Genomic DNA, 12,273 nt, shown 5'->3' on the forward strand with positions numbered 1-12,273 from the left:
ATTGTATAAAAGCCAGTATGCCCCGCTCGTCTTGTATCCTGATCATCAAACTGTCAAGCAGAAGTCAAACAGAGAAATGCTGATTTGAAAATCATGTCCCTTAATTGCTTCCTAAATATAAACTCAGAATCTAAATATTTGGCACCTGCTTTTAAAAATCTTGGTGCATACCATCGCCTGTATTATTATATTAAAAAACCCCACTGTTTGCCTAGAGGACAGGATAGGGTACAAAATTTTGGGGAGACAAGTAGCCAGCAGCTTTGCTTTTCACATAAAGCACATAGTGTTGGTTGCATTAAGCTGATATGCTTTACTGAGGCTTTATAGAAGAGTTAAGAGCATTAACGAAACGTACAGAATTTGTGGCGGGAAACGCAGGTGCCAGAGATGCATTACGGAGCCCTGTGTGCAGCCATGGGGAGTCTGCTGGCAGGTGAGGAGGTCCCAGAAAAGTCGGAGCCTATGGAAGCAGCAGCTGGAGAGCAGGACAGCCACACCTCCAGCCAGGCAGGCAGGGGCCCAGGATGCTTAAAGCAGAGACAGAGAGCAGGCAAAGGCAAAAGGTAACAGCGAGGGACACTGAAGCAGGCAGTGTGCCTGCACCTCCAGCAATCTCAGTGATTCTGCAGCAGTTTGATCCCAAATTCAAACCCTTGTCTTTTTACGGGATATCAGGCTTTCTAGGTACTCTGTGCCTTTTCACCACTACACATGGCATGGTGCTCAAGGGCACTGCTTTCCAGAGCTGCAGAAGGTGCCTTGTCCTGCTGCTTGCTTGCCTCTCTCCCTACTGTCATGCTCAAAAATATCTTTTTCCAGCTCTCAAGGCTACACTGCCTCAGTGACCAGAACAGACCATCAATGTGCTGCTGATAGTTTGGGAACCCCTGTTTTTCAGTTTGTCTCTCTATTGTCAAGGTCTTTCCTGTCACCCCGGGTTTCAGCTGTTCACAGCAATGTCACAGGTCTGGCCCCGAGCTCCCATTCACAGAGCAAGTTCCTGTAACAAGCTGGCAAAAGCCCAAATGGCCATGACTGCGGCACGGCAAAGCCAGGCCAAAGCAGGCTAGTGCACCGCCAGCGGCCTGCGGGCAACCATGGCAATGCTCTTCTGACTGCTTCTGGGCAACAACAACATTCACACCCATATGGGATCAGTCTATAGTTTCCCAGAAAAATTAACATCCGCTTTAAAATCTGGGAAGTCTTGAGTGGCAGGAAGGCATGAAAGGGCATACCCAAAGGATGAGGGGTCTGCGATAGGTTAGAATTGATACGGGCCATGCAGACTACGACAGCTTTGGTTAAACCCGACAGCTCGTTTAATTCTCTCCAACCACATTCTGTTCGTTAAAGTGTAACTAGTTTCTGTCTGAAAAAATAAATCAATTTATGCTATTTTAACGGAGTAGGCACAACTGCTTATTTCCTCATGATCAAACTCGGAAGCAAGATGGACACTTGCTTCTGAAACTAATGAGAAAAATTAAAGTGTAGGCAGATTAATTAAAAAGGAAGAAGTACCATCATAATTAATTCACTGGGCCTGTCCGAAGAGCAGACGACAGAATCCTTCTACTAGAATTCTGTTTATTTCAAATACAATGGCTTAGTCTCCTGCCACAGCTTACACAGCTGTCCAGATTTTTTTTTATATCCATTTGCAAAGAACCAAAGAGGTGGATCCTTTAGAGAAAAGACTTTTGAAACAGCAGATGCAAATAACGTGGGCAACTTCCTCCCCTCCACCTCTCAGCAAAACAGGGTAATTGTGAAGCAGAGCACAGCATACACAGCTCTGACCTGTCAGGGCTTTTTCCACTTACTTTAGCAGAGCTAAAGTTTCCTTCACCAGAACTGTTTCAGAAATGTGTTATAAGTAACAGTTTGAAAGTCTTTATTTAAACAATTTAATAATATAAAGCAAAGGCAGAAGGAAGGAAAAATATATTCACTACTTTTAATTCACTGAAAAGGCTGACATCAGATTATATAGCACTGAATAACCTGGGCAGGATATGAGTATTTTAGAGATTATGCCTTCACTTAACTAAAGGAATTAGAATAAGTGCTGTAATATTCAATTTTAGTGATTTTGATTTCTTCTAATTAACATATACACACAAATGAATCTAAAACAGCAAGCATAAACATTACTTGCTCACTGATCCATTATCACACTGCTAACAGATCAAGCTTAATCAAGTTCTATCAGTTTTTTTATTATACCCATTATTAGACAGTCTCGTTTCATTTAGTCTCTAAACAGCTGCATTTTATTACAGCCAGAGCTCAGTGAAGTTTGCAGGAGACTTGCTGTCTTACTTGCTCTTTCACCCATGTAAGCAGAGCAATTAATGAAAAATAATTAAACACCTGGTCTAAAGGTACATCACATAAGGGACTTTGCTGGCAAGAACTGATTTCTATCAGGTTACTGACAGCAATAGTATTGTTAAACAAAAATGCAGTTGAACAATTTCCTCCGACGGAATTCAGCCATATAAAAATAGGAAGCTGAGAATCTAGCAGCTAAGTCAGTGTTTCTCTGTGGCTTCATCAGGGTGACCTTGACTGCAAACAGCTGAATTCTCTGCTGTTGTAACGAAGGTGTTGAAATGCAGAAGCTGTTTCTTGGACAGCAAACTACACTTGAGGTATGGGATGAAGAAGGAAGCACAATCCTTCATGTTAAACTGAAACAGGAAAGACAGGCAAGAAAGAAGGCAGGGATGTGTGCCCTCAATGCAAAGGGAGATATGGAATAGACATATTTGTTGAGCTTGTGCGTCACAATCAGAAGAGAGGTCAGCCAATAAGAGTGGGGTTCTGCTACAGATCACCCAACAGAGGCAAAGAAGTGGATTCAGTCTTCTATAAACAACTTGAACAAGCCTACATGTCACAGACCTTGGTTCTCGGGGAGACTGACCTCCCTGACCGACATGTGCTGACACCAGTCCAGGAGGGAGTCTGGGAAAATCTCGACACAGATGAGCCAGCCAGGGCCCACTCTCCTAGTCCTGCTCCGCACAAACGAAGTGCTGCAGATGTGTTAATCCCTGGCAACCTTGGCTGCTGCAGCCACCAAAGCGGAGCTCAAGATCCTGGGGGGGAGTCAGGAAGGCAGACAGGAGATCTGAGGCCTCAGGACAGCAGACTGGCTTATTTGGAAAGCTGGTATACGGGATCCTGTGGGAGGCAGCTCTGAAAGACAGAAGTTTCAGAGAGTTGACATGTCTTCAAAGACAAGCTCTTCCTGACAGCAGAATGGTCCTTGCTGACTCTGAGGGGAGAAGGGGGGGGGAAAAAAAAAAAAAAAAAAAGAGGGAAAAACTATCAGGAGAGAATGACTTGGCTAAATGAGGAACTCATGCCTGATTACCGATGGAAGAAGGCCATAAAAGAGAGATGGAAGCAAAGGCTGACTTGAAAGGAAGAGTATTGAAAAAGTACCTGGGCATGCAGGGCTAGTGTGAAGAAAACCAAAGCTCACTGGGGGCTGAAACTAGCAAACGCTTCTACTACTTTACCAGTAAAATAATAGGCAAAGAAAATACACGTCCACTGCTGCGTGAGGCAGTGACAAGTGACAGGTACTCAAGTTCTGCTTCTGCCAGTCTTCAGTGAAATGTTTTCCTGGAGTTAAAGGAGCAGAGGAAATACTGGTACTGAAACGGAATTCAGATAAGTTGAAAATTTCATCCCAAGCAAGTCCATGGGACCTGATGAGATGCATCCAAGAGTACCAAGAGCTGGCTGATGTCACTGTGAGGCACCTCTCTGTAGTCATCCGAAGGTTGTGGAGTCAGGAAATAGTGGTCTAGATGAGTGGAGAACTAGATGAGTGACAAAATGTCTGGACTGTTGAGCTGAAAAGGTGTTGCTTAATGGAACAATATGGAAAGGTGTCATAAAACAAATCAGAAGGTTCCAACTTGTCATGAGGAGAAAAAAAAAAAGCTTTTAGAAATTTTGGTGATGCCCAGTAATTGGACAAGAAATAATGGGTACAAGCTAGAACACAGAAAGTTCCACCTCAACATGAGGAGAAACTTCTTTCCTGTGAGGGTGACGGAGCCCTGGCACAGGCTGCCCAGAGAGAGTGTGGAGTCTCCTGCTCTGGAGACTTTCAAAACCCACCTGAACGTGTTCCTGTGTGGCTGCCCTAGGGGATCCTGCTCTTGCAGGGCGGTTGGACTGTATGATCTCTAGAGGTCCCTTCCAACCCCTAACATTCTACGATTCTATGGAATGAATTTCCAGAGTTTTATAAAAATATTTTACAAAAATGCAGTGAAACAAACACATCCAATCAATGATATTCTGCATTTTGCAGATGACCATTTTTGCTAAGTTATGGTCCACTAACTTGATGCTCACAAATGTCTTCGCAAGTAAGTCTTTAATTATCACAGTGTACCTATGTGTAAGTATAGAGTTTATAGAATTTATTTTCAGTAACACAGTTGCCCTATAAGGTATTGCTTAAAATTCTTCATTATGTAGCACAGTATTAGCGTTACCAGGAATAGATATCCTATTCTTGATTATGTAATCAAGAAAAACTACTGAAAATAATATTCAGCCTGCAAACTACTTTTAATCAGCAGCTAAATACCAAGATACTGGCACTGATTACTTCGTTGCTCTAATGACACATGTAATGGATTCCAAGTGCTGTGCCTGATTGCTTCCCAGCTGATCAGGATTCTGTTCATCTCTTCTAGCTGCTGGAATTCTGATTATTTCTTAGAGTCCCTTTACCAAAGGCTTCAACATTGCCTCAGCTGAACATCTACAGTGCATGCTTTATAGCAGTCACCATAAACTTTACACTTCGTACTCCATGACAAAATGTATAAAGAGAAGACAGGAAGATCTGGTGGGGCTTTTTTCCCCGCTTTTTGTTGACAGGCATTGATTATAAAGCAGTGTAATCCAAGGAACTTGAGAGACAATGGCCAATGGATTGTAAAATACAGCTGAACTTCAGCTGATCATAGCTCTGCAATAACCATGCTGCACCACTGTGATACACTTTCACTATTTCACTTTTAGTACAGGCAACATAGACAAATGATTTAAAAGGCATTTTGTAACATTAAATAAGATATACACGTACAAGCCAAATTCACAATTGTTAAACTTAAATCAATGCCTTCTCTCATGTAATTTCTGATTTTTGCCTACCAAAAAATGAATTTTAAATCCTTCGTTTTATTGAACTAACATGATAAGAGAATTGACTCGGCCATTATTCTTGGAGACACTACTCAGTGGAAAAGTATGAACTGATTACAGTACCAATCTACTACAGACGTACATTACATAAGTCTAAACATCCTTGGCTAGAATTATGACAATACTTAAATTACTCCAGGAAAAGAAATATTACTACCGGTCTTCAATTCTGCAAACATTTATACATTCAAATTATCTGAAAAGCTATTTGCTACAAAAATTCTTAGCTTCTCTGTTTGCTCCTTTTTATTAATACAGTACTGCTAAAAGACTTCATATCTTTTCAAATTTTTATTGTAACAAATAATGGAAGTGCTGGCAAATTTCAATATTGCTCTTATAATGTTGAAATGGAACTCCTAAATTTTTGTTAAGAGTTTAATCAGTTGCTGACAGCTTTTTAGCTGACTGTGTATTCTCTTTAAATTAGAATTATTTAAATTAATTATGTAAAGATGTATGAAATCTCAAGCATAGTATTGGTACTAGAATTAGTGGAGAAAGACTTCTGCCATATGACAGTGGAATAGAACAACTCTCGGTATTTATGTGAGTCATAACTGGTGCAGAAATGCAGTACCAGTTCAAACATATACCTGTGTAAGAAAAGAAATTTAAGACCTCATTCCTCAATGAGAAGAAGTAACCTCAATCCCTAGCATGGGAAATTTTAAAGTTCCTTTTAGCAGTATATTTCCTTAACTATTTTATAGAACTACATGATAACACAGGCTTGCAGAGTATTAACATCATTTCAATCAACAAGAAATTACTAGATGAATTAAAATACGGTGGCTCAAGTGAGGTAATCACAGAAACATTTAGGCTAGAAAAGACCCTTAAGATTCCTGAGTAAGGAGGTGCTCTTTCTTGCAATTTCCTGCAGCCTCCAATATTTCTAAAATGCACGGCACATACATCACACAACATAAATGATCTCCACAGTACAAGCCATTCAGCTTCTCTTAGATGTTTGTTAGCAAAATGAATACATGATAATGTTCAGCAAAATCCTGACAGGTTTATATTTAAAATGTTACCCAAGTCAGAGACATACACTGGTAAATGGGACAATAACGACTACAGAGATCTGTTACTAGAAACAAAAACATAAAAACTGCCCCACGCAAGACTTATTGTATCTAGCCATTCATTGCCTAGTGGAAGTCAGAAGGCTGTTGGCTTTCTGTAGTTTGTGCTTGCTCTCTGCCAACAGAAAAGCCTTAGAATAACATTGTTTAAAGTCAATAGAGCCAAAAGTACTCAGAACTTTGCACTGTTTTATGAGCCTTTCAGAAACATCTAGGTGAAAAGAAATTAACTTCCTGGATTATTTAAATTTGTGAGTGAAAGATTCAACAGGATGCAGAACACCTATTATTTGCCCTGATTTTTCTTCCTCTTGCAAGGGATACTGAAGATAACTTATTTGGAACACTTATACAAATTAAAAATTCTTATCAAAATACAATTTAAAACTCTGCTATAGTAAGGCCAGATGATTCTTAGGAACAGATTGTTTTATGATTCCGGGTTAACTTGTACTTCCAAAATTAACTGAAGAACATAAACCAATCAAATAACTGCATAAAGGCAGACTTTACATTATGATCAAGCTACTGAGGTGTTAACACAGTAGATTTGGTCAAGCTTAAATCTGTTGTTTTTTTTACACTTTCCCACTCTTACCACTAAAATCATGTTCTGGTCAAAAGAAAGTCTGTTGCCTATAAATAATGCCAATGTGACTTGTCAATTTGACAGCTAAGGTTTTAAAACCCACTTTGTGGGACACAAAGAATTAGTGCAAGGTCTCCAACATGCTCAAAAGCTGGCTGTGCAACCAAGAGCTGGGGAGCACCACCTCAGGTGCAAGCGGAGCGCAAAGCAGAGCACAGCACTAATACAGGACCCTGCCGCCAAGCTCACTTGCTGGCTTATGCTGTCAGTGCAGAGCTGAGGCTGCCTGCAGCTCGCTCTCCTCCTTATCAGGGCTAAGAAATGTAAGACACCACCTAGATCTGCTTTTCAGGCCACTTGTCAACTGGTAACATCACTTTTTCTGTCACTTCCAAGAACAGTATTTATCTTAAGATAGAAAATATCTGTTTTAAAGTTATAACTGCCAAATGTTGTATCCTACCTTTTTAGATGGTTTGTTGTTCTTTCTCTGACTGTACACCGAAGCACACTAATCTCTGAGTCCCACAGCAACAGGACAGAATGTCAAAACTTCAATTTGCTGACTTCTGGTATTTTAATTATTTAGATATTGAAGAAGTTGAATTTATTAAGCCGAAGAATTTATTAGAAAGCCAGAGAATTCTCTGAGCTTCACCCACTTTAGGTGCTCAAAAAGCCACACCTATTTTATGTTCTCTTTTTGGCATTGTTTTTCCCCAATGACTAAAGTCCTTATTTGTCTTCTCAAAGCAGTTTGTTCAGAAAAAAGAATTTTGATACGTGTTCTTCATACTCTTATTTCAAAATTTCCCCAGGCCCACTGAAAAGAAGGCAATTAACTAACAAAAGTACACCCATAAAATGAATGATAGAGGAAGTCAGATGAAGAAATCAGAATAACATCTCAAAAAACACTTACAAAGCACACTTTAGTCTCCAAACACCCAAAGAGTAGCATACCAAATCCTGCGAAAGAATATTGTGAAGTCAAGAAAATTATAGTCTTGTTTCCAATCTGATATATTAAAAAAATGGAGTTACGATCCCCATTCTACACTTCCAAGTTGCCCTACCTGGCATTCCATGGATAAGGTCTCCACATAGCACAAAGAACTTGGGTTTAGGGTTTAGTTTGTTAATGGCCTGCACTGCTTGCTCTGTTAATTTGATTTCTTCTCCCCATTCATCATCTCCATTTTTAGTGTCTCCAATTGCCCAAGATTTCATCAGTCCAAACTGAGGATCTGCTCCTTGGATGAAGTAGAAGGGTCCCTTCCATAGGTACTCATCATCTAATCAAAAAGAGAAAAAAACACCACAATAAAAAAAATTAAGCACTAGGGAAATTTAGAAAGAGAACGAAAGCTCCCATGCATCATTAAATTGACTGCTCTTCACCTAAGTAAGGAAAGGCCACTTTAATGGAAGCACAGAACTCCAAGTCATTCATACAGGACAAATGTAAAGGCAGAAGTACAAAATTTTCCTCTAATGGGTAGCTGCAATAAATGAAAGCATATTAATCTAATTATACCACATGGTAATTACAGACTGATTAGAGGAAAAATATGTGAGGAATTCAGCAAATAGGGCTGAAAATTACAAGACTACAATATAGCACAAGTGTATAATGTTAGATTTCAGCTGATTCTTTTAAGACTCCAATTACTGCTTCTTTAATTAACACGTTAAAACATACACAAGACATTTCACATTCTATGCTGCCAGTAGACTTGTCCTTAAATTACTAACAAGTTAAATGCTTTTAGTTCTTATAGAGAGAAGTTGGACGTAGCACATTCCTGGGAACTAGAATTGAAGCCACTCAACAGGATCAAGGTCAGCAAACAAAATCCTGCAACAACATAGAAAATCCAAATTTAGAACTGCTACAGTAGCTCCTGAGACCTATGATAAAAAGGTAAGAACTCAGAAACAAATTTCCATTGGTAGAGTCAGTACAGACAGAAGGTACAACAGAAGTTGTACTGCTACACTTTTCTTGTATATTTGTTCCTCTGATACTCTAACAACAAGTCCCACAAGAGAAGCATGATACATAGGACTACAAGCACATTAAGAAAATTATATCTCAGCACTGGGCAAATAAAGCAACAGTTAGCTACAAATTAAAAGCAAAAGTGGATATCCTGTTTCCTAGACTTATGTCTCAAGACGGAATTAAAGTACAAACGTGAGCATACTGTGGTTTTACCAGCTGTCTAAAGACATTCATTTGCAACCTGAATATTTCAGTTTTGACAGCTGTATTTGGCTTAATACATTTAGTGTTATTGGATTTTTTTTAAACAGCATTTAAACTGTTAAAAACTCACTGGCTATATCAATCTGTAGTTGAATCTGAAAAAGAAAGACACAGCAAATTACTTCAAACTAAAAGATAATCCACAAATATAGTCCCATATTACGTTATTCTGATATTAAATACAGTTTGAGACAAAACTAATCTTCGGGTAACAGTATGTAAGCAATAGCAAGTCCACCACATGGAACTGCTTTTGACTTTATTTGAAGTGATCTACAACTGGAGCGTCTTACATTGCAAGAAGCGAAGTTATGTTTCTTTCAAGGAAGGTTAGAAAAGAGAGATGAAAATTCGTCTCCTGCAACATGGCTGTGGATAGGCTGGGGTGAGGGAGAAGGAATCTGGCAACTCCCAGAAGTCATTTGTTGCTATGGCATCAGATCATTTTGCTACATGCAAGCTTCTATATTTTAGTTAAAGTGATATTTAATTTCTAAACATTTTTTTATAATCTGTTACCGTTGTTAATTCATACCAGTACTGCCTTGTTCTAAATAATATTCACGTGGTTTACAGACACAAACTTTTAGGCATTCATTAGCTTTTAATTCTGAAATCAGGTTAGCTTTTTTAGATAACTTATTCAGAAGTGACATGATCCATCTATCTGTGAGTTTGCAATAGAAGCCTTATGGAACCAGCTGAATGACACAGAGCTATTTAGGTTTTATTTTATGTCTCACATGGCAAAGTAGAGCTACCATAAAAAACAGTTTACATGCTGCATCAAAGGCACTTTTTATAAGTGGAAAACTTTTGAAAAAAAAAAACAGTTAATGAAGCCTGCATGAGAAATCCTCTACAACCTGTGCAAAATAAAACTTAAAAAAGGGAAAGTTTGAAAAAGGAACTTGTTTTAGAGGAGCAACACAATCCTCAAACGCATTAAAAGGGAATAAAAAGCTCAAGCCTTTGAACGTGTCAGGATTTTTAACACCTGTCCCTTTTCCAGCAACACAGTACACAGTATTGATAATCAACGCTGATCAAAATCTGTGTGTTTTGTGTAGATTAATTTGAAGCCACTAATTTCTACCACAGTAGCCTAAGTAAAATATAGAGACATATATTAATTTGCTTTTATAGGAACTACTTAGGAAAGACAGAAAAGTGAGTATTTGTTTTAAAAGACTGCTTTTCAATTAAGGACGTACTGTTTCCATTTCCAGAGCCCCAGGGACAGCGCCTGGAGGGCAACGACAGCCAGAGCCCCTGCAGCAGGCCAGCACAGGCAGCAGGACTAGACCAGGTCCCAGGTGACAGGGAGCTTCATGTATAATATGCCTCAACAGAGAGAAGCCTGGCAAGCAGACTGCCAGAGAGCGTGCGGAGCTGATACAAAACAGGTTGCAAAGCCAGACCAGGGGCTATTGCAATATATGCTTCCTGGATATTTTCTTCCTGCCTTATATTCATGCCAGTACAGCAGCTCTCTAGGTTTTAAGTACCTGAACGTTCCCAAGACTGTGCACAGATGCTCTAGTTTGAGTGGGTGAGTGATGGTCATGTGAGGCAGAGAGAGAGAGACACTGATAAGATGAATTTGAAAACAGAAGTTGAGTATGCAGACAGAATCAAGAAGTGGCAGAAGAAAGGAGAAACAGAAGATGCAGGGGTGGAGGTGAAGAAGAGTGGGGAGAAAAGGAAAGAGATAGGAGGTGAAAAGAGAAAGGAACTGAAAATGATGCAGAGGTATATGCTAAATTCTCCCATAGGAAAAAAAAAAAAAAGAAAGTGAAGCAGGGACAACAGAAAAGATCCAGGCATACGGGCTACATAAATAGCATTTACTTTAAAAGTTAGCTTAATTAACTGGTCTTAGTTAAATAATTCAGTCAATAACTATTTTTGTGGTACTTGAGAACTTACTAAATAGTTTCAGAAAAAGACAGTAAGGTTAAATAAATATTTTCTACCTTGACCTTGTTATTTGATCACTCCAAACCTAGTACTTAAACCAAATTCCATTAGCTTATCCATTATTACTTACCAAGTGGTACTTACTGATTTAGTTTAGTACTTAGCGATTTTGTTGCCCACAATGGGGAAAAAATATTATACGAACATTCAGTTTAAACTTACAGCTTAAGTTTTTTTTTAAATCAGGAATGTGTCTCAATTACTATAAAATACTATGATTAAAAGCAGAATATCACCAAGATGATTGTATTGGTATAACAACACTCGAGCCAACTTGCACCTGGACCAACCCTTAAGCTTGTTCTGAATTCAGCTCATCCAGGACCTAACTCTGTAGTGGCCTGTCTGTGCTGGAGTTCCTACAAGTCTTTCCTCATCTGTGCAAGGCATAATATCAGTCCAGCTAAATTATAAAGTGTTGCAACTGGTGCAGTTTGGCTAATTTTGCTTGAAACTTCAGCAACACACCTGTAGGAATGCTCTTTCAACAGACCAATATGGTAAGAGAACGGTAATGAGAAACAGAATGTTAAAGCATCTTCCACTACCCCATAGATGGACACAGAATAATATCTTGGATAGAGATAGTCTTTTCCCCAATAATTAATTTATCAATGGACTGTGTTCAGATAATTACTAACAAAATTTCCGTACCTAATTCTCTCCATCACGAGTTTCTCGTTAGCACCCTCAAGCAGAACAGGTACTGTAGGCCGTCCATCATCTGCTTGAGCAGTAAGTCAGGCAGTACAACAAATTGTAGGAATAATTTTTTGGACTTTGCACTGAATCACAAGAAGAGAACCCAGACAAATCTTTCTGTTGCTACGCTGGGGAATGCTAAAATCTGTCAGAGGGTTAGCAGCAAACAGCATTGGGCACAAGCGGTGGGAGGAGTACACTATTCCATGTTGCAGAGTATGTTGCTCCATAGGATTTCCATTAAACAGCACGCACAGTCGCTATCTTCCCTTCAAATGGAGCAAGTGGCAACTTTTATGGGAATGACAAAGGCATCCTTTTCACTAGGGGTTTCAATTTTCAGGCCTTCAGATGAGCTACGTAGTTGCATTAGATAAAGTGCATGCTAGGTAAAG

At 39.3% G+C, this 12,273-nt stretch overlaps 1 protein-coding gene across 1 annotated transcript in view; it reads right to left on the reverse strand.

Annotated features, from left to right (window-relative positions):
* CPPED1 (calcineurin-like phosphoesterase domain containing 1) overlaps positions 1-11,997 on the reverse strand; it is a 36,222-nt gene extending 24,225 nt beyond the window's left edge. The window contains exons 1-2 of the mRNA XM_009874275.1: positions 11,982-11,997; positions 8,004-8,222 (exon numbers count right to left, since the gene is read on the reverse strand). Coding sequence (XP_009872577.1) covers positions 8,004-8,157 — 154 coding nt within the window. The 5' untranslated portion in view covers positions 8,158-8,222; positions 11,982-11,997. The remainder of the gene's footprint in view (positions 1-8,003; positions 8,223-11,981) is intronic.
* Between the last annotated feature and the right edge of the window lie 276 nt (positions 11,998-12,273).

The sequence above is a fragment of the Apaloderma vittatum genome, unplaced genomic scaffold, assembly GCF_000703405.1.
Source record: "Apaloderma vittatum isolate BGI_N311 unplaced genomic scaffold, ASM70340v1 scaffold7468, whole genome shotgun sequence".
In the NCBI taxonomy this organism is placed as follows: Eukaryota; Metazoa; Chordata; class Aves; order Trogoniformes; family Trogonidae; genus Apaloderma; species Apaloderma vittatum.